The 19,568-nt window shown below is 53.7% G+C and overlaps 1 protein-coding gene across 6 annotated transcripts in view; it reads right to left on the bottom strand.

Moving 5' to 3' along the window:
* Window positions 1–19,568, bottom strand: part of MYO9A (myosin IXA) — a 159,504-nt gene that overhangs the window by 32,821 nt on the left and 107,115 nt on the right. For 4 of the 6 annotated variants that reach the window (XM_060175603.1, XM_060175605.1, XM_060175606.1 and 1 more), the window contains 7 exons: window positions 17,503–19,086; window positions 16,667–16,748; window positions 16,000–16,212; window positions 4,203–4,318; window positions 3,226–3,368; window positions 1,292–1,527; window positions 749–865 (listed from right to left, as the gene is read on the bottom strand). In XM_060175603.1, coding sequence (XP_060031586.1) covers window positions 749–865; window positions 1,292–1,527; window positions 3,226–3,368; window positions 4,203–4,318; window positions 16,000–16,212; window positions 16,667–16,748; window positions 17,503–19,086 — 2,491 coding nt within the window. The remainder of the gene's footprint in view (window positions 1–748; window positions 866–1,291; window positions 1,528–3,225; window positions 3,369–4,202; window positions 4,319–15,999; window positions 16,213–16,666; window positions 16,749–17,502; window positions 19,087–19,568) is intronic. The other 2 variants (XM_060175608.1, XM_060175609.1) reach the window with 1 other exon arrangement.

Below are 19,568 nucleotides of genomic sequence, written 5' to 3'. Positions count from 1 at the left end.
GCAGAGCAGCAGAGCCGCTGGAGGAGACAGAAGGTCTGAACCCAGGGTAGGGTGGGGGCGCCTGGCTGAGCACACGTGTCATAGCACGAAAGGACCCGGGTTCAAGCCCCTGCTCCTAACCTGCAGGAGGGAAGCTTCACAAGCAGTAACACAGTGTTCTAGGTATCTCTGTCTCTCTCCCACTCCCTCTCCCCTGCTGAGGTCTCAGGTTCAATTCCCCACACCCCCACAAATGAGAGCTGAGTAGTGCTCTGGTAAGAAAAGAATGTCTGGGTGTTTGTTTATTTTGCCTCCAGGGGAATTGTTGGGGCTTGGCACTGGCACTACGAATCCACTGCTCCTGGGTGGCCATGTTTTCCATTTTATTGAACAGGACTGAAAGAAATTGAGAGGGAAGGGGAAGACACAGAGAGAAAGATAGACACGTGCAGACCTGATTCACTGCTTGTCAAGAGACCCCCGTAGGTGGGAAGCCGGGGCTCAAGCCAGGATCCTCGCGTGGATCCTTGTGCTTCGTACCGTGTGCGCTCACCCCGCTGCGCCAGCACGCAGCCCCCAGAGGAGATCACCTGAACTCAGTATCTTGAGAGGCCAGAAACACATCCGCCCATAAGGATGGCTGGAGGGCATCAGGCCAGCACTGCCCTGCCTGCTTCTGGACTAAGGCCACACCTGGAGACACCCCGCTGGACGCATCTCCACACGGGTCACGTGTCAAGCCAGTGCACATCTAACGCGGCCGACTTACCGCCAGCGCAGACGAGTAAAAGCTGAAGATGTTCTGCCGAAACTCTCTCAGGGCCTTCTTGAAGACGACGTCCACTAGCGTGTCTTTCTTGCTGTCTTCATTGTCCAGGTCATTCATCTGGGGACCACAGAAAGAGCTTTTGTGCACAGCCAAGTGCAGAGAGATGGCCAGAGCGGTGAGCACACGCCGTCTCCTACACAAGGCTCTGCCATCGAGCGCAGGGCAGGCGAGGGTGCGAGTGGTCAGAGTGCTGCCGACCGGATGTCTCACGCTGCAGGCACGGTGCCACCTGCCGAAACCAAGCAGGACACACCAGAGCACACGGGTGCCAACGCAAGCTGAAGACCTCAAGTCCCCCAGCCGACATGACTGCCGAGCACCCTGTCACCGCACCCTTCTGGAGAAAGGCCGGCCGGCACTCAGGGAAGCACTCTTCCCTCCGCACGTCCTCGCACGCACGCACACACGCACGAGCACCCACGAGCACCGCGCTGTCAGGGCCGCTGCTCAGCCTGACTCGCTGAGGGGAGGGAGCCCACGCACCTTCTTCAGGAGAAACTCGTCCATGCTCTTCAAGTCGCCGGCACTCTCCAGGATCCGCACAGAGTCACTCTGCGAGTGCACACCCTCCAAGGCCACGCTGCCGCCCCCGGCGCCGCCCCTGCACTTTCCCTTTGGAGAAGGCTCTCTATTCTCTTTGCTTTCCTTCTGGCAGCTGGCAGGTAGCTCGGGGCTCAAAGGAGGTGATGGCTGGCTCTGAGATAATTCTGAAATTTGAGCTAAAGAATTAAAAAAACACTGTAAAACTACTGAAATGTCTGCATCTTCAAAGGCTCCATTAACAGTATTTATAGGGGGGGCCGGAAAGCGCAGCGGGTTAAGCGCAGGTGGCGCAAAGCACAAGGGTGGGTGTTAAAGACCCGGTTCGAGCCCCGGCTCCCCACCTGCAGGGGCGTCGCTTCCCAGGCGGTGAAGCAGGTCTGCAGGTGTCTGTCTTTCTCTCCCCCTCTCTGTCTTCCCCTCCTCTCTCCATTGCTCTCTGTCCTATCCAACAACGACATCAACAACAACAATAATAACTACAACAATAAAACAAGAAGGGCAACAAAACAGAATAAATAAATAAATAAATTTTAAAAAGTAATTATGGGGATCTCAGAAAGAGAGAGAAAAAGAAGCAAGTAGAAACTGTCTTCAAAGAAATAGCAGGTGTGGTCCGGGAGGTGGCACAATGGATAAAGCGCTGGGCTCTCAAGCATGAGGTCTTGAGTTCGATCCCTGGCAGCACATGTACCAGAGTGATGTCTGGTTCTCTCTCTCTCTCTCTTCCTATCTTTCCCATAAATAAATAAAATCTTAAAAAGAAAGAAAGAAAAAGAAAAGGAAAGGAAGAAACAGCCGCAGACTGTTCAGGAAGCAGAGCGAACCGCCAAACTATCAGCTGCGCCAACCGCAGCAAACTTGTTGTACGGACCAGTTCTTGGACGCGGTATGTTTAGATCAGCAGCCTGCGTGCGGCAGGCACTCGGACACTAGCTGCTGTTCACCGACTTCCACAAGAAGTGTGCGCCGTTAAGAGGACAAAGAGGCCACAAACGGCTACGCCTCAGGGAACTCATGCTGGGCCAGGTGGTGGCGCATCTGGCTGAGCTCCCGTTATAGTGCCTAAGGACCTGGGTTCAAACCCCCAGTCCCACCTGCAGGGGGGAAGCGCTGCAGCCCTCTCCCCTCCCCTCCCCTCCGTTGTCTCAGTCTGTTCTGTCCTGAAGTTGCCACACTGGGCGGTAAGAGGAAAAGAGCAGTGAGCCCAGAACCTTGTCCTCCAGTCCGGTGCGGGCCCTTCCCTCCCAACTTCTGTCCCTAATTTAAAGAAAGACCCATGGGGGCCAGGCGGTAGCACAGCAGGTTAAGCACACATGGCACAAAGCGCAAGGACCAGCTGAAGGATCCTGGGTCAGCATCCCGGTTCGAGCCCCCGGCTCCCCACCGGCAGGGGAGTCACCTCACAGGCGGCGAAGCAGGTCTGCAGGTGTCTGTCTTTCTCTCCCCGTCTTCCCCTCTCCTCTCAATTTCTCTCTGTCCTATCCAACAGCAATGACAACAATAATAGTAACAACACCACCAATAAACAACAAGGGCAACAAAAGGGGAAAAAATGGCCTCCAGGAGCAGTGGATTCGTAGTGCAGGCTGAGCCCCAGCAATAACCCTGGAGGCAAAAAAAAAAAAAAAAAAAAAAGAAGCTGCATGCTAACCGAAGATTCACAATCATTCCTGAGGCTGTTGCTGCTTCGCTATTCTGCGCCAAGCTTGCTTGGATCTCCTATGGAGTTCTAGTCACCTTCTGGCTACAGACCGACTATCCTAGTAGAGTTTCCAGCCCACACGACTGGCGTCGTGACTGCGAGACAGAGGCGAATATGAAGCAAGAGTGCGCACGACCTCTGAAGACAGTCTCCACCCTCTGCCCACGTTTACCATCTGGGAACAGGAGAGCTGGGGTCATATCTGAAGCAGCCAAGGGTGCTGAGGCCTCTGTTTGGGTGTCGGGTCTCGCCCGGACGATCTTCTTCTCTCCGTGTCTTCCCTTGGCCCAGAATCTCATCCTAGCTCTCTGAGGCCTGTTTGAAACCACAGTAAGAACGGAAGTCAGTATCTCAGGGACAACTCTTCATACATAGAACGGCACGTGCATTAGTCCCCTTAACTTTCAGCTAACTGAGTTCAGAGCCAGACTCGACACTCTCAAGACTGCTCTGCATTTGTCCTCAGGTCAGGGCAGCTGTGACCAGAGCTGAGCATGAGGCTGCTGAGAAAGCTTGAGTGAGGGGCTGGCCAGGAGTCGAGGGTGCCTGCAGCCCCACGGGGCTTGAACTCAGGCCCTTACTTACTTATCTTAAATAACGTGGTGCCCAGAGAGTGAATATTATAAGCCAGAGAGACGGCAATGTCCCATCACAGTGTTCAGTGAAGGCCAAGTGATTCACATGGCACAATAAGGAACAAGATACTTACTTGACTCAAAAAATTCATCTACACTCTTTTTAATTTTCATTTATAAAATGGAAATATTAATAAGACTACAGGATAAGTTCTTATAGTGCCCACCCCCAGAGCTCCATATCCAACCCCCTCCCTTGACAGTTTCCCTATTCTTTATCCCTCTGGACTCTTAAATAGAACAAAACTGGAAAGACAGCATAACAGTTATGCAAAGAGACTTTCATGCCTAAGGCTCCGAGGTCCCAGCTCAGCAGGCACAGGGGTCTCTGCACGGGTGTCCGCTCCACAGGAGTGGTCAGTTAATACTTGTTGAAAAATTGGAAAGTGAGTTTAGTTCCAAAACTAGTTTCTCTAACAAGTTTGGTTTTTTGTATTTAAGAGATTCAGTATTTAGTTGTAGTCAGTCAGCAATTAAATCCCATTACCCACCACTTCTCAGGGCGGGTCTTTACCTGGTGTCCAAATCTGAAGCCTTCTGCCTCACAGAAGATGACTTTGTGATCTCTCCTTGAGACAACGTCTTATGAAGCTTCAATTCTTCATCCACTGAAGAAAATCGCTGAGATATCTGTGATAATTATATACGGAAAATATTTTAAAATCAAGCCTATCGTTAGCATTGTAATTAAAACTCACATAACGGAATTGTTTAAGAATTATACCTACTAAAACATACAAAAACACATTTTTCAGAGACTTCAAATAAAAAGGCCTGCTAAAAACTCTATTAATTTTTAGAGTAATCTAAAAGAAAGAGAACTTTGACAAAGAAAGTGTAGAAGAGACCTACCAGCTCAAGTTCTGTTTGTTTTGTGACAGTGTAATAAAATATCTCAACTGGAAAGGTAAGACATTAGTCACGGCAACATACAGATACAGTACCAGAGAGACCTACTGACAGAATGTCTTATATCTTCTCTCATGTGTCCCTAAAAGTTATGATCATTTACATGGTTGCACTTGCTATTCTGGATTTTTATTATAGCTAGTGAGTGACTGAAAGAGTTAGAGCAGAGGAAGAGAGGAGAAAAGAGGGAGAGCAGGAGAGAGGAAGAATAAAGGCAGAGGAGGGCAGGAGAGAGGAAGAATAAAGGCAGAGGAGAGCAGGAGAGGAAGAATAAAGGCAGAGGAGAGCAGGAGAGAGGAAGAATAAAGGCAGAGGAGGGCAGGAGAGAGGAAGAATAAAGGCAGAGGAGGGCAGGAGAGGGAAGAATAAAGGCAGAGGAGGGCAGGAGAGAGGAAGAATAAAGGCAGAGGAGGGCAGGAGAGAGGAAGAATAAAGGCAGAGGAGGGCAGGAGAGGGAAGAATAAAGGCAGAGGAGGGCAGGAGAGAGGAAGAATAAAGGCAGAGGAGGGCAGGAGAGGGAAGAATAAAGGCAGAGGAGGGCAGGAGAGAGGAAGAATAAAGGCAGAGGAGGGCAGGAGAGAGGAAGAATAAAGGCAGAGGAGGGCAGGAGAGAGGAAGAATAAAGGCAGAGGAGGGCAGGAGAGGGAAGAATAAAGGCAGAGGAGAGCAGGAGAGGAAGAATAAAGGAAGAATAAAGGCGCTCTCTCACCGCAACTGGCCTCCACAGAGCTGACCGTCGCGCTGGGACCTGCCTCTCAACTGGCAATTTCCCTCACTTGCTTCTTACACTGAACCTTCAAAGACAACCCCACCTGGAGGAGAAGATGCCTTGCTACCTGGTCAAGTCACTTCTAGCATTTCATTTCCTGCAGTGGTGATTTTTCCTTTAGCCTTTGGTCTGTTTGCTGACGGCCTTCTTTCATTCAAAGCACACAGCCTGCTTTGGCTATGACTGAGTGACACTGACAACCGAAGCCTAGCACCTCAAACAACACAGTATCAGAAGGTGAGGACCAAGACAAGAAATAGCCACCCTGTGGGGAGAGAAGCCAAGGAGAGCCTGCGACGGCGCCTCGCACACGTGCAGCTCGGCTGACTCCCTGTGGAAGGGCTCCAGAGGATCCCAGGTGAGTCGCGGGACAGTCTCCCAAGTGGCCACCAGATCACAGAGTCCACAGACATGGAAAGAGAGGTCCGTGATCACATCCTAAACTTCACATAGTTGGGGGGGGGGGGGGAAGGCTTGCGGACAAAAATAATAACTCAAATGGGCAAGAAAATTAGGCCGGCAAAGCACAGAAACAGCAAAGTAAGACAGCACTAAAATAGTGTTTTCCAGTAGCTCAAAGAAAGGAAGCACACCTTTAAGGACACTCTAGTTAATCAGAGAATTCCACAGCAATGACTTCTACATGAGTGATCTACTAAGGCAAAAACTTCATCCAGCCAAGAGAAAGATCAGAAGACTTTGACAAAGGATTTGCTGTCGGCACTTAATATATTTAATACAGACCTAAGAGAAAAACAGAATGACAAGTAGAAAAAGAAGTAAAAAAACAAAAGTTGAGAGGAGTGACTGCAGGAGAGTCCGCTGCTCACTGTGCTACAGCAGGCGAGAAGGCAGAGGTGTGATTTACTAAACATCCAGAGCCCGGAGCTGCACGGGCTCTCTAAGTGACCTCAAGGCACTCCAGCATTTCTGGCGGGCAGGGCGGGCAGGGGGGGCCAGGCGGGCAGGGCGGGCAGGGCAGGCAGGGGGGCAAGGGGGACAGGGCGGGCAGGGGGGCAGGGCAGGCAGGGCAGGCAGGGGGGCAGGGCAGGCAGGGGGGCAGGGGGGCAGGGCAGGCAGGGGGGCAGGGGGGCAGGGCGGGCAGGGGGGGCAGGGGGGCAGGGCAGGCAGGGGGGCAGGGGGGCAGGGGGGCAGGGCAGGCAGGGCAGGCAGGGCAGGCAGGGCGGGCAGGGGGGGCAGGGGGGCAGGGGGGGCAGGGGGGGCAGGGGGGCAGGGCAGGCAGAGTGCACCAAGCCTGAAGCCTGTAGTATGTGGCGCCACACATTCCAGAGCTAGACTCTGCTACGCTCCCTCTCTCACTAATAGAAATCCTTTTTCAAAATGGCATTTTAAAAAGGTAGATACAAAGATAAACAACTCAAAGAAAAAGTAAGACCTTGTTTCAAGTGTCAAAGAAACTGGAGGAGAGTGATGAAGCAGGAAGGGAAGGCAGTCCCCGGGTCTGGAAAGCGAGAGCTCCCGGCTTCCCTCCACAGCACTGCCTGTGCCTGTGACGGAGCACGCTCTGGTCTCACACAAAATGCTCAGGGAGGCGGGCGGGGGCCCAGCGGGCTAAGCGCACGTGGCGCAAAGCACAAGGACCGGCATAGGGATCCCGGTTCGAGCCCCCGGCTCCCCACCTGCAGGGGAGTCGCTTCACAGGGAGTCAAGCAGGTCTGCAGGTGTCTGTCTTTCTCTCCCCCTCGCTGTCTTCCCCTCCTCTCTCCATTTCTCTCTGTCCTGTCCAACAACGACGTCAATAACAACAATATCTACAACAATAAAAAACAAGGGCAACAAAAGGGAAAATAAATAAATATAAAATTTAAAAAAATGTTCAGATAGCAAAGGGCAAACAAAACTGAAGAGCTGGGGGAACAGCTCAATGGTAGAGCAAGGGCGGGCTTTCGTGAGATCCTTGCCCAACCCCCCATGTTCCGTACACTGGAGAAATGCACTTTTTTCTCTTTCCTGCCCATGTTCTTTCTCTTACACACACACACACACACACACACACACACACACACGTAAAATGAACCTTTAAAAAGAATTGAATGTCAAAAAAAAGTTATAAGAAAGTTAAATCCATCAATTATTATCAATAACAATGAATAGATTTTACTTTTTTCCTTTCTTTACTAATTATTGGAAAAAGAGAAAAATAGAAAGGGGAAGGGGGGAGAGAGACAGAGAGACACCTGTAGCCCTGCTTCACCATGCATGAAGCTTCCTCTGCAGGTGGGGACCAGGGGCTTGTCCGGGTCCATGAAAACTGTAATGTGTACGCTCTTGTCCAGCTGCGCCACTGCCGGACCCCAGATTTCACTTTATATTAACAGACACATATTTTAATTTGGCTCACAAAGTAAAGCGATACACTGCAAAAGCACAGTCCATTGCCAGGCACAAAGGCCAGGAGTAGGAGTATACAGCATGGGTACGGAGTACGCCAAGTCCAAGGCCAGGAGTAGGAGTATAGAGCATGGGTAAGGAGTACGCCAAGTCCAAGGCCAGGAGTAGGAGTACAGAGCATGGGTACGGAGTACGCCAAGTCCAAGGCCAGGAGTAGGAGTATAGAGCATGGGTACGGAGTACGCCAAGTCCAAGGCCAGGAGTAGGAGTACAGAGCATGGGTACGGAGTACGCCAAGTCCAAGGCCAGGAGTAGGAGTATACAGCATGGGTAAGGAGTACGCCAAGTCCAAGGCCAGGAGTAGGAGTACACAGCATGGGTACGGAGTACGCCAAGTCCAAGGCCAGGAGTAGGAGTACACAGCATGGGTAAGGAGTACGCCAAGTCCAAGGCCAGGAGTAGGAGTACACAGCATGGGTAAGGAGTACGCCAAGTCCAAGGCCAGGAGTAGGAGTATACAGCATGGGTACGGAGTACGCCAAGTCCAAGGCCAGGAGTAGGAGTATACAGCATGGGTACGGAGTACGCCAAGTCCAAGGCCAGGAGTAGGAGTATAGAGCATGGGTACGGGGTACGCCAAGTCCAAGGCCAGGAGTAGGAGTATAGAGCATGGGTACGGAGTACGCCAAGTCCAAGGCCAGGAGTAGGAGTATACAGCATGGGTAAGGAGTACGCCAAGTCCAAGGCCAGGAGTAGGAGTATACAGCATGGGTACGGAGTACGCCAAGTCCAAGGCCAGGAGTAGGAGTATACAGCATGGGTACGGGGTACGCCAAGTCCAAGGCCAGGAGTAGGAGTATACAGCATGGGTACGGGGTACGCCAAGTCCAAGGCCAGGAGTAGGAGTATAGAGCATGGGTACGGAGTACGCCAAGTCCAAGGCCAGGAGTAGGAGTATACAGCATGGGTACGGGGTACGCCAAGTCCAAGGCCAGGAGTAGGAGTATACAGCATGGGTACGGGGTACGCCAAGTCCAAGGCCAGGAGTAGGAGTATACAGCATGGGTACGGGGTACGCCAAGTCCAAGGCCAGGAGTAGGAGTATACAGCATGGGTAAGGAGTACGCCAAGTCCAAGGCCAGGAGTAGGAGTATAGAGCATGGGTACGGAATACGCCAAGTCCAAGGCCAGGAGTAGGAGTATACAGCATGGGTACGGAATACGCCAAGTCCAAGGCCAGGAGTAGGAGTATACAGCATGGGTACGGGGTACGCCAAGTCCAAGGCCAGGAGTAGGAGTATAGAGCATGGGTACGGAGTACGCCATGTCCAAGGCCAGGAGTAGGAGTATAGAGCATGGGTACGGAGTACGCCAAGTCCAAGGCCAGGAGTAGGAGTACAGAGCATGGGTACGGAGTACGCCAAGTCCAAGGCCAGGAGTAGGAGTACACAGCATGGGTACGGAGTACGCCAAGTCCAAGGCCAGGAGTAGGAGTATAGAGCATGGGTACGGAGTACGCCAAGTCCAAGGCCAGGAGTAGGAGTACACAGCATGGGTACGGAGTACGCCAAGTCCAAGGCCAGGAGTAGGAGTACACAGCATGGGTACGGAGTACGCCAAGTCCAAGGCCAGGAGTAGGAGTACACAGCATGGGTACGGGGTACGCCAAGTCCAAGGCCAGGAGTAGGAGTATACAGCATGGGTACGGGGTACGCCAAGTCCAAGGCCAGGAGTAGGAGTAGACAGCATGGGTACGGAGTACGCCAAGTCCAAGGCCAGGAGTAGGAGTAGACAGCATGGGTACGGAGTACGCCAAGTCCAAGGCCAGGAGTAGGAGTATAGAGCATGGGTACGGAGTACGCCAAGTCCAAGGCCAGGAGTAGGAGTATACAGCATGGGTACGGGGTACGCCAAGTCCAAGGCCAGGAGTAGGAGTATACAGAATGGGTACGGGGTACGCCAAGTCCAAGGCCAGGAGTAGGAGTATACAGCATGGGTACGGGGTACGCCAAGTCCAAAGCCAGGAGTAGGAGTATACAGCATGGGTATGGGGTACGCCAAGTCCAAGGCCAGGAGTAGGAGTATACAGAATGGGTACGGGGTACGCCAAGTCCAAGGCCAGGAGTAGGAGTATAGAGCATGGGTACGGGGTACGCCAAGTCCAAGGCCAGGAGTAGGAGTATAGAGCATGGGTACGGAGTACGCCAAGTCCAAGGCCAGGAGTAGGAGTATAGAGCATGGGTACGGGGTACGCCAAGTCCAAGGCCAGGAGTAGGAGTATACAGCATGGGTACGGAGTACGCCAAGTCAAAGAATAAAGCCAATCTGAGGCTAAGAAGCCAGGAAAGCATTGTGGTAGCAATGTTCCCTAATAGAAGCCCCTACACAGGACTGACAGAGGCCTCGTCACAGCGTCCTGTGGACAGGACCAGGTGTCGCCAAAAACGACACCAACAACAACCTGCTCAAGGTAGACTGCGACGGCGGGTAGACTGAGACTTCTCGCTCTGAATGCGGAGGGCGCGGTGCTGTTAGAAACTGAGCTCCAGGCCAATAAAGGAAACGCACAGGCGTGACCACAAGAAGCATCAGGCCATCTGTTCACAACACAGTAACCAGTGTCAACCAAACTGAAAAGCAAACCAGACTTTCCTCTACATCCTGCAAGGAGCTGAAGAGTGTGGGTGAGACCCAGAAACTGTGCATCCCATGGAAGCAAGCAGAGCGTGTCTGAGGTTGTGCCCAGAGGGAAATGCTTGGCCTTGAACGTGACGTGACGGTGGCTCGGGATGCAGAGGGCTAGAGTTCCAGATGTCACGCGTGAGGCCCCGAGTCGGATACCCAGCACTGCACGTCCTCCCCCCATCCATGCGCACTTGCACACACACAGTCAACGTGGACAGAGACGGCACTAACGGCACCGGACTGAAAAGCTGTGAGGCACGGGAGGTACGGCCAGGGAGCAGCAGCATCAGGGCAGAGAGGAAGAAGTCCATGGGCAGCAGGGCCACGCCAGGCCGTGGGCTTCCCGGATGAGCCCTGCCATGCAGGCCTGGACACGCATCCTCTGTGAGCGAGCAGTGGGAAGAAGGACTCACAGAGGCGGCCTGGATGGCACGTCAGAGAAACACGAACAGGAATAAGGGGATGAGAACATGGCAGCAGGGAGGGAGGAGACGGAAGTTTAGCTTGACCGCACAGGGGAAGGGGAAGGAGGTGGAGCTAGGCAGTGTTTGGGGGGGGGGGGAGGTCGGGGAATTCCTGCTTCTTAAGCCTCAAAGGACGCAGACAGCACCCTGTCTATGTACACAGGTGTGCACTGCTACACAGAGGGTCCATCAGCACACTGTCTGCACGGAGCCCGGGTCACTCAGAGGACGCAGACAGCACCCTGTCTATGTACACAGGTGTGCACTGCTACACAGAGGGTCCATCAGCACACTGTCTGCACGGAGCCCGGGTCACTCGGAGGACGCAGACAGCACCCTGTCTATGTACACAGGTGTGCACTGCTACACAGAGGGTCCATCAGCACACTGTCTGCACGGAGCCCGGGTCACTCGGAGGACGCAGACAGCACCCTGTCTATGTACACAGGTGTGCACTGCTACACAGAGGGTCCATCAGCACACTGTCTGCACGGAGCCCGGGTCACTCGGAGGACGCAGACAGCACCCTGTCTATGTACACAGGTGTGCACTGCTACACAGAGGGTCCATCAGCACACTGTCTGCACAGGGCCCGGGTCACTCGGAGGACGCAGACAGCACCCTGTCTATGTACACAGGTGTGCACTGCTACACAGAGGGTCCATCAGCACACTGTCTGCACGGAGCCCGGGTCACTCGGAGGACGCAGACAGCACCCTGTCTATGTACACAGGTGTGCACTGCTACACAGAGGGTCCATCAGCACACTGTCTGCACGGAGCCCGGGTCACTCAGAGGATGCAGACAGCACCCTGTCTATGTACACAGGTGTGCACTGCTACACAGAGGGTCCATCATCACACTGTCTGCACAGAGCCCGGGTCACTCGGAGGACGCAGACAGCACCCTGTCTATGTACACAGGTGTGCACTGCTACACAGAGGGTCCATCAGCACACTGTCTGCACGGAGCCCGGGTCACTCGGAGGACGCAGACAGCACCCTGTCTATGTACACAGGTGTGCACTGCTACACAGAGGGTCCATCAGCACACTGTCTGCACGGAGCCCGGGTCACTCGGAGGACGCAGACAGCACCCTGTCTATGTACACAGGTGTGCACTGCTACACAGAGGGTCCATCAGCACACTGTCTGCACGGAGCCCGGGTCACTCGGAGGACGCAGACAGCACCCTGTCTATGTACACAGGTGTACACTGCTACACAGAGGGTCCATCAGCACACTGTCTGCACGGAGCCCGGGTCACTCGGAGGATGCAGACAGCACCCTGTCTATGTACACAGGTGTGCACTGCTACACAGAGGGTCCATCAGCACACTGTCTGCACGGAGCCCGGGTCACTCGGAGGACGCAGACAGCACCCTGTCTATGTACACAGGTGTGCACTGCTACACAGAGGGTCCATCAGCACACTGTCTGCACGGAGCCCGGGTCACTCGGAGGACGCAGACAGCACCCTGTCTATGTACACAGGTGTGCACTGCTACACAGAGGGTCCATCAGCACACTGTCTGCACGGAGCCCGGGTCACTCACCACCCAGAAGACTGAGAGGTGACAGACTGTAGCAAGTCTCCTTAGGAACGTCACTTAGCAGAGCATGTGTCATTCTTCTTGGGTGAGGATGACCCAGTGGGTATAAGAACTGAGTTAAGTGGAATACAGACTTGAAACACATGGACTTGAAAAAAGAAAAAAGTAGGGGGAAGCCGTCTCTTAAAACTTCGCGAAGACTTTGGCGGTTTGTCACTGGGGGCACAGAGCACTGCTGGTCGGTGTAGGATGGAACCTACACCGTTTTCAGCCGATCTTGGATGGACCTTGAAAAAATCATGTTGAGTGAAATAAGTCAGAAACAGAAGGATGAATATGGGATGATCTCACTCTCAGGCAGAAGTTGAAAAACAAGATTAGAAAAGAAAACACAAGTCGAACCTGAAATGGAATTGGAGTATTACACCAAAGTAAAAGACTCTGGGGTGGGTGGGTGGGTGGGTGGGGAGAATACAGGTCCATGAAAAATGATGAATGAAATAGTGGGGGTTGTATTGCTAAATGGGAATCTGGGGAATGTTATGCATGTAAAAAAAAAAAAAAGAAGTAGAAACGCAAAGCAGAAATTGACTGAGTTTGGAGTATGGCACCAAAGTAAGAAAGCAGAAGTATACTAGAGTTTGCAGTGAGTACCTCCCTAATACTTCCTCTCCACTTTTCCAAGCTTTGGGTCCATGATTGCTCAACAATTTGTTTGGCTTTGTATGTTAACTCTCTTTTCAGTCACCAGGTTCCAGGTATCATCAGTATGCCGGCCAGACTTCCCTGGATTGAAGACACCACCAATGTGTCCTGGAGCTCAGCTTCCCCAGAGACCCACCCTACTAGGGAAAGAGAGAGGCAGACTGGGAGTATGGACCGACCAGTCAACGCCCATGTTCAGCGGGGAAGCAATTACAGAAGCCAGACCTTCCACCTTCTGCAACCCTCAACGACCCTGGGTCCATGCTCCCAGAGGGATAGAGAATGGGAAAGCTATCGGGGGAGGGGGTGGGATATGGAGATTGGGCGGTGGGAATTGTGTGGAGTTGTACCCCTCCTACCCTATGGTTTTGTTAATTAATCCTTTCTTAAATAAAAAATAAATTAAAAAAAATAAAAAATAATAAAAAAAAAACTTCGCGAAGACTTTGGCGGTTTGTCACTGGGGGCACAGAGCACTGCTGGTCGGTGTAGGATGGAACCTGTGACTCTATGATCGTGTCAACAACTGATACTTTCTGTAAAGAACATCAGTCATTCAAACGACAGTCATGAGTGGACGGTACGTGGGAAGGGACAGTGAGCCTCTCACCGGGCACTCCTGTCTGCTCCTCCCAGAGCAGGTGATAGCCGAGCCCTGGCACAGCAGCTAGTGCTCCTCAAACGCCCTCTCGAGAGCCCTTTACCACGTCTCGGTCCCCTCACATCACTTCTTTCCGAAGGGCAAGGTCATGTGGTTTCTTCCCTGGTTACTTTAATGGCATATACCCAGAAAATCAAACCCACCGGAAAGTCTAAAATCCCACAGCTTTCATTTAGAGACAAGGGTTTCCCTAGAACCCAGCACAGTTCCAGACAAATAAACATACCTAAGTCTCTCCTGACCCCCACCCCAGCCAGCCCCGCAGAACCCGCTTATCATAGTCTAGAAAGCAAAGCTTCTTCATGCGCGTGTCCACCAGAAAGGGAAGCGCCCAGAGCCGGCTCCTAAGAGCTAGTGGCAGGGGAGGACGGTGAGAAAGCTGGGGGCCGACTCCACAGGGGTGCTCTGAACGTCTGGCATGCGGGGGCCGTAGGCAGGTGGGCAGACGAGTGGCTCGGCCGGAGGCGTGGAGCGCATCAAGCAGAAAGCCTGGTCTCCTCAGTCACCGCAGGAAAAGTCCCCAGTGAGCAAGAACTCTACCACCAAAGGACTGAAGTTTGTAACAAGGAAACTCTCAGAAACAAGACAGCAAAAACAAGTGCTAAGCGCTTCCACAAATTAAAAATCGTGTTTTGAGAATAAACGTTGCTTCCTATTTCTAATAAAAAAAATAGAAATATTACTACTTTTTATTCAATTTTTTTCTCCACTTCATAATGTTCGTTTGAACATATGTGAAGTACAATTTGAAAAAAGGGACCTCTAAATAGTTCTTTGTCGGGGCCAGCAAATCGCTCATGTGCCAAGCACGGGGCCCAGGTTCCAGGCCAGTCCCCACATCATGGGGCGAAGCCTCCCTCTCTCTAGGCCAACCTAGGAAAATAAAGATCAGTAATAGCGTCCACTCATGACACGTACTGTCTTCAGCTTTCATGGTCCTGCAGACTAGCTAAGGGCAGTGTAACTGAGATGTCTAATGTACTTGATTAGCTTGGGGTTTGGGTTGTTTTTTTTTCTTTTTTCATTTTAAAAATACCAATATTGGCATTTGAAAAGCAGGCTTATTTCCAACTCAAGAAAATGACAGCATTCTGGAAATTAGCAAAAACTGTCACTAACTAAATCAATCAAAATATAAAGTAATGAGAAAAAAGGGCCATGCTCACATTTCCTTTCTAGAATGAACAGATACTAAAAGAGATTCTGCTGAGTTACGTGTGCATCTGGACACACCTGCACTCCCACTTTCCTGTTCTCATGACCACCACGCACTAGAGACATTCCACTAGTGTCATTCCACTGTACATGTTCTAGGATGGCCAGCGCCTGGTCCCGTAATGGCACCCACGCTGCAGACAGTCGCTTCTGCCGGGAGGGGGGCGTCACAGCACTGCGGCTCTGCCGTTGGCGATGAGAACGTGCTTCACAGACCGCTCTCAGCTCATCTGGATAGGCTCGTGGGAACATTTTCGGTGTTGTCTGTCTAGCTATGTGTTCTTAAAAAAACGTGTGTTCACTTGCTAACACTAAAAAATAAAGGTTGAAAAGGCCAGAATGCAAGAGGCTCAGGTGTGATTCCAGGTGCAAGCGGCGGGGCCTCACGCGCGGTGCTTGTTCAGCAGGGCTCGCGCTGGGATTTACTCGAAGCCGTGCACGTGGACAGTGCTGCTAAGTCACCTCCTGGCCCAATTTCTATTCTCTGTGTTCAGAGAGAATAAGGGGGAGACACCGCCACAGCAGCGTTCAACCATTCAAGGAGCTCTAGCTGTCTCAGTCCTGGGTGTTGTCCACGGTACTCCAAGTGGCACTAGGGATCAAACCCAGGCACCCTCTGGGTCTATGCCTGTAAATACTTCTACTGGCATCCAGCTGTTCACAGCAGCGCTTTCACACCACGGTTCCTTATCTGGCCCATAACCCAAAAAAAGAAGAAAAAAAGAAAAATGAGGTCCCTGGCAGAACATCCGGCAGAAAGTGCTGCATCCGTGCCACAAGTTCGGAATCTGGCCTGGCCTGCGACCTGAGGAACACGGTTAAGCACTCACTCGCTCTCTGAGCCCTAGGCGACCAAGGGCTAGCTGCCATTGCTGTGCGCCGAGTTTCCCGGGTACAAATCACTCCACGGGAGAAGCTGTGAGGTGAGCTTTAGGTGAGCCGGGACTCCCTCCACCACGTGTGCTCGGTGCTTCACTCCGCAGAGTGCTGTACAATTACCATTTCGGAGTCACTGTGAGAGGCCTGCCCCAGGCAGGATGCAGGTCCTAGCTCAGAGTGAGGAGCTTGGTCAAGAGGGAGGAGGGGCTCAACAGTGCTGTCGTAATCACCGTCCTCTGCGTCCCCCTCCCCGCCGGTCAAAGTGCCTCTAGTCAAGAAATCGGAGCGCGTCCGCGCCATTCGCGCTTTCTTTCTACGGGCCGGTCTGGCAACCTGCTTGACCAAACGATAAAGCACACATGACACAGTGACGCTTCGCCTGGGTGCTCTGGGGACAGGGAGCTCGGCAACTTCTTGAAACGTCCCTCCACCCCGCGTGACTTGCCACTACAAGCGCCTAGAAGGACCAAAAGCGACCTCTCTACAATACTAGGGACAGACGGAGCCATGTCCGCGGTCATGACGCCGTCCCCAAAGCCCCTTGTTTGTTTGGGGCTCTGTCCGTCTTTCTAGCCGCTTCTTTTCCCTCGATGGGGCCTGGTGACTGGGCATCCCCCCCCCCCCCCGTCTACCGTCTAAAGTCCCTGAGTGAGGTCACGCGGGTCTCTTTCTCCACCAGCACTCAGGGCAGTGAAGCCTCTGCCTCTGCCTCTGCCTCTGCCTCTGCCTCTGCCTCTGCCCCGCGTGCACCTCACACACAGGCAAGTGAGCGCGAGTCCACACTGACCTCAGCTTGGCCCAGCCTGGTGGGCGGCTCCTCTGCTTCAGGAAGCTGAGCATCTCCGCTGTCCGAGGATTTCTGGCTTGCACTTGAAAACAAAACAAGACAAGGAGGCGTTTCAGTTCCTAGCATATACCCAGAGAGCCATCTTCAAGTCATGAAACAGAACCTATCGGCTGCCAGGGGCTGGGAGAGGGGTGGGAGACTTGCTGCTGCAGCGGCTGAGAAGCTGCTCTGGCAGGCAGACGCCCTCCGGAACCCAGTCAGGCTCACGGCGACACGCGCACTTAGCAGTACAGTACCACATGCTCAAAAAGACTAGGTGCTGTCAGGGGAGGGGATGGGATACGGAGGTCTGGTGGTGGGAACTGAGTGGAGTTGTGCCTCTCTTATCCTGTGGTTTTGTTAATGTCTCCTTTTTTAAATAAATAATAGTAATAATAAAAAAGCCTAGGTGCTAAGTCTGCTTGTGTTTTTACCATAATGAAGTAGAAAAGGCTTCAGAGACCACGAGCAGGCCAACAGCTGTGACCCAGCACTGAACTACATCTGGCGGGAACAAGCCTGAACCGGCTCTGCCGCGGCCAGCAGCTGCAGGACACCAGCACTCGGGGGTGAGAGCCGCCAGGCTCCCAGCGGCCCGCAGGGACAGGTGCCCTCTCTCGGCAGCGCTCCGCTGCCCGCCTGGGCCTCCCGGCCCGCTAGATCCACTTGTGGGTCGCTGCTGGAGCCGACAAGCAGGGAACTGTTTGACACCAAGAAAAGGGCCCGTCTGGGCCGCACCCGGCAGGGAGTATTTCAACAGGACCCTCCGAGCAGGAGCAGCGAGTAAAGAAACTTACACAGAGGCATTCACACCGCCCTGTGGGGTGAAGAAAATGGCTGAGGCGGCTCCGCCTCCGGGAGGCTCGTCAAGCTTGTGGCCGGAGGCGCGGGGTGGCCTCCAGCGCTCTCTCTTTGGAGCGCCATCGCTCTGGTGCTGGGAGGCCGCACTCGCGTGGCTGCGTGTCTTCTCTGTCCTGGGGGGCTCCTTGGCAATGCTCAACTGGCCCAGGCCTCCTTTCCTGTCCAAGAACAGGGTGACAGGTCGGCTCCTGGGGGCCGAGTGAGCAGACGGCCCATCTCTGGGAGCCAGAGCAGCGTCTCTCCCGGGAGCTGACGGAGGTGCCGGCACCCCGGACTCGACCTTTCTCGGAGAGGCTGGGGCAGGGAGAGCGGGCGCTCCGTCGCCGCTCTGCTTTGACGGACGGACAGACGGCGTCAGAACGGGCTCCCCAGTCCTTGGCCTCTCAACTGTCCTGAGAGCTCTGCGCTCCTTCTCTAAAACGCCCATCTGCCGGCGCACCTGCCCCATCATCTCCTTTTCGTTCTGCTGCTGCAGCTGCTTCTGTCTTTGTTCCTTTTCGCTGCTGAGCTTCTCCAGTTTCTGCAGCACAGCATCGGCAGGATCTGTCTTCACCGGCGTGGCCGAGAGCCGCCCCGGGCAGCGGTGCTTCCTGGCACCCCTGCCGGCCCCCAGGGGAAGCGCGGGCCGTGGCCCTCGGCCCTCCGGCTGGCCGCTTCTCTGCAGACCCGCGTCCAGGTGGGGAGCTGTTTTCAGCGGGTCTTGGTGAGGAATATAAAAAAACGTGGGCAGGCTGCTCGAGATGAGCGGGTCTCCCGCCTGCGGCCTACAGGCAGCCCCGTTCCCGAAGCGCACCCCCTTGGGAGCCAGCGCGCCGTCACTCCCACCCGAGGCCCCGAGGGCACCGCCCTGTGGTCTCGGCCGCCGGCCGCCGGGCCCCTCGGCTGCCAGGTCCTCACCGCCTCCGGGCACGGGCACGGGCACAGGCACGGGCACAGGCACGGGCTGTGCGGCGCTCGCCGGCTTCTCCTCACAGCTGAGCAGCTCCAGGCTTCCCTGGGAGCCCTCGCTGTCGGGCGTGCCCTGCAGAGACTGCGGGCCCCCGGGCACCAGCTCCGTGGACCACCTGCACGCCTCAGCCCGAGACGGAGACGGAGACGCGCCGCCCAGAGAGCGGGCTCTGAGCAGCTCCAAGCTGAACACAGCCTGCTCCAGCTCGCGCATCCTCCGACTCTCCCTTTTGGCCCGGCTGACTTTTTTCTGGTGGAGATCCTCCAAGGACTTGGGTCTTTCTCTGACAGTGACCTCGTGCTGCATGTCCGTGCTACTCTGGCGTCTGCTTCTCTCCTGGCGCCTGTTTGGGGACTCCTCCAAGCAGGCCACCAGGCTCTCACGGCTGGCTCGACTGCCCTCTATCACAGACTTGCGCTGCTCTCTGGCTTCTACTCTCCTGTCAAAGGAACGATCTTCCCATTGGGCGGGGTCTGAGCCCTGAACATCCAGAGGCCCATGTGGCTCCGAGCTCACCGAGGCCGGTTCTCGCTTCGCTTCTTTCACTCTTTGTTCTCTTAATGTTTTTAATCTACATAAAAAATAGGGGAGAGTCGGTTACGGGCATCGCTACCTATTTATACCTTTATACTATATCTAGCAGTTGAGGTGTATCACCGAAGAGAATACTTCTTGAAAATCAAAGGAAAAAAAGGTGTGCCAGGCGGTGGCGCAGCTGCTCGAGCGCACATGTCACAGTGCGCAAGGCCCCGGGCTCAGCCCCTACTCCCCACCTGCAGGGGGAAGGTTTTGCAAGTGGTGAAACAGTGCTGCAGGTGTCTCTCTTTCTTTCTCCCTACTTCCCCCTACCTTCTCAATTTCTGGCCGTCTCTAGTCAATGAATAAATAAATTCATAAATAAAAAGAAAAATGGAAAAACTCCAATTTCCCCTTTTAAAGTATCTATATTTTTAACTAAGCTGGACACACATTTCATGGTTCTTCCACCTCTGTGAGTAGGCATGTGTTTTTATTATTCTTAATTGGGCATTCTAGCACAAATAACATTCTCAC

Source organism: Erinaceus europaeus, chromosome 16, assembly GCF_950295315.1.
Source record: "Erinaceus europaeus chromosome 16, mEriEur2.1, whole genome shotgun sequence".
In the NCBI taxonomy this organism is placed as follows: domain Eukaryota; kingdom Metazoa; phylum Chordata; class Mammalia; order Eulipotyphla; family Erinaceidae; genus Erinaceus; species Erinaceus europaeus.
This window is presented reverse-complemented; position numbering and strand designations above follow the sequence as displayed.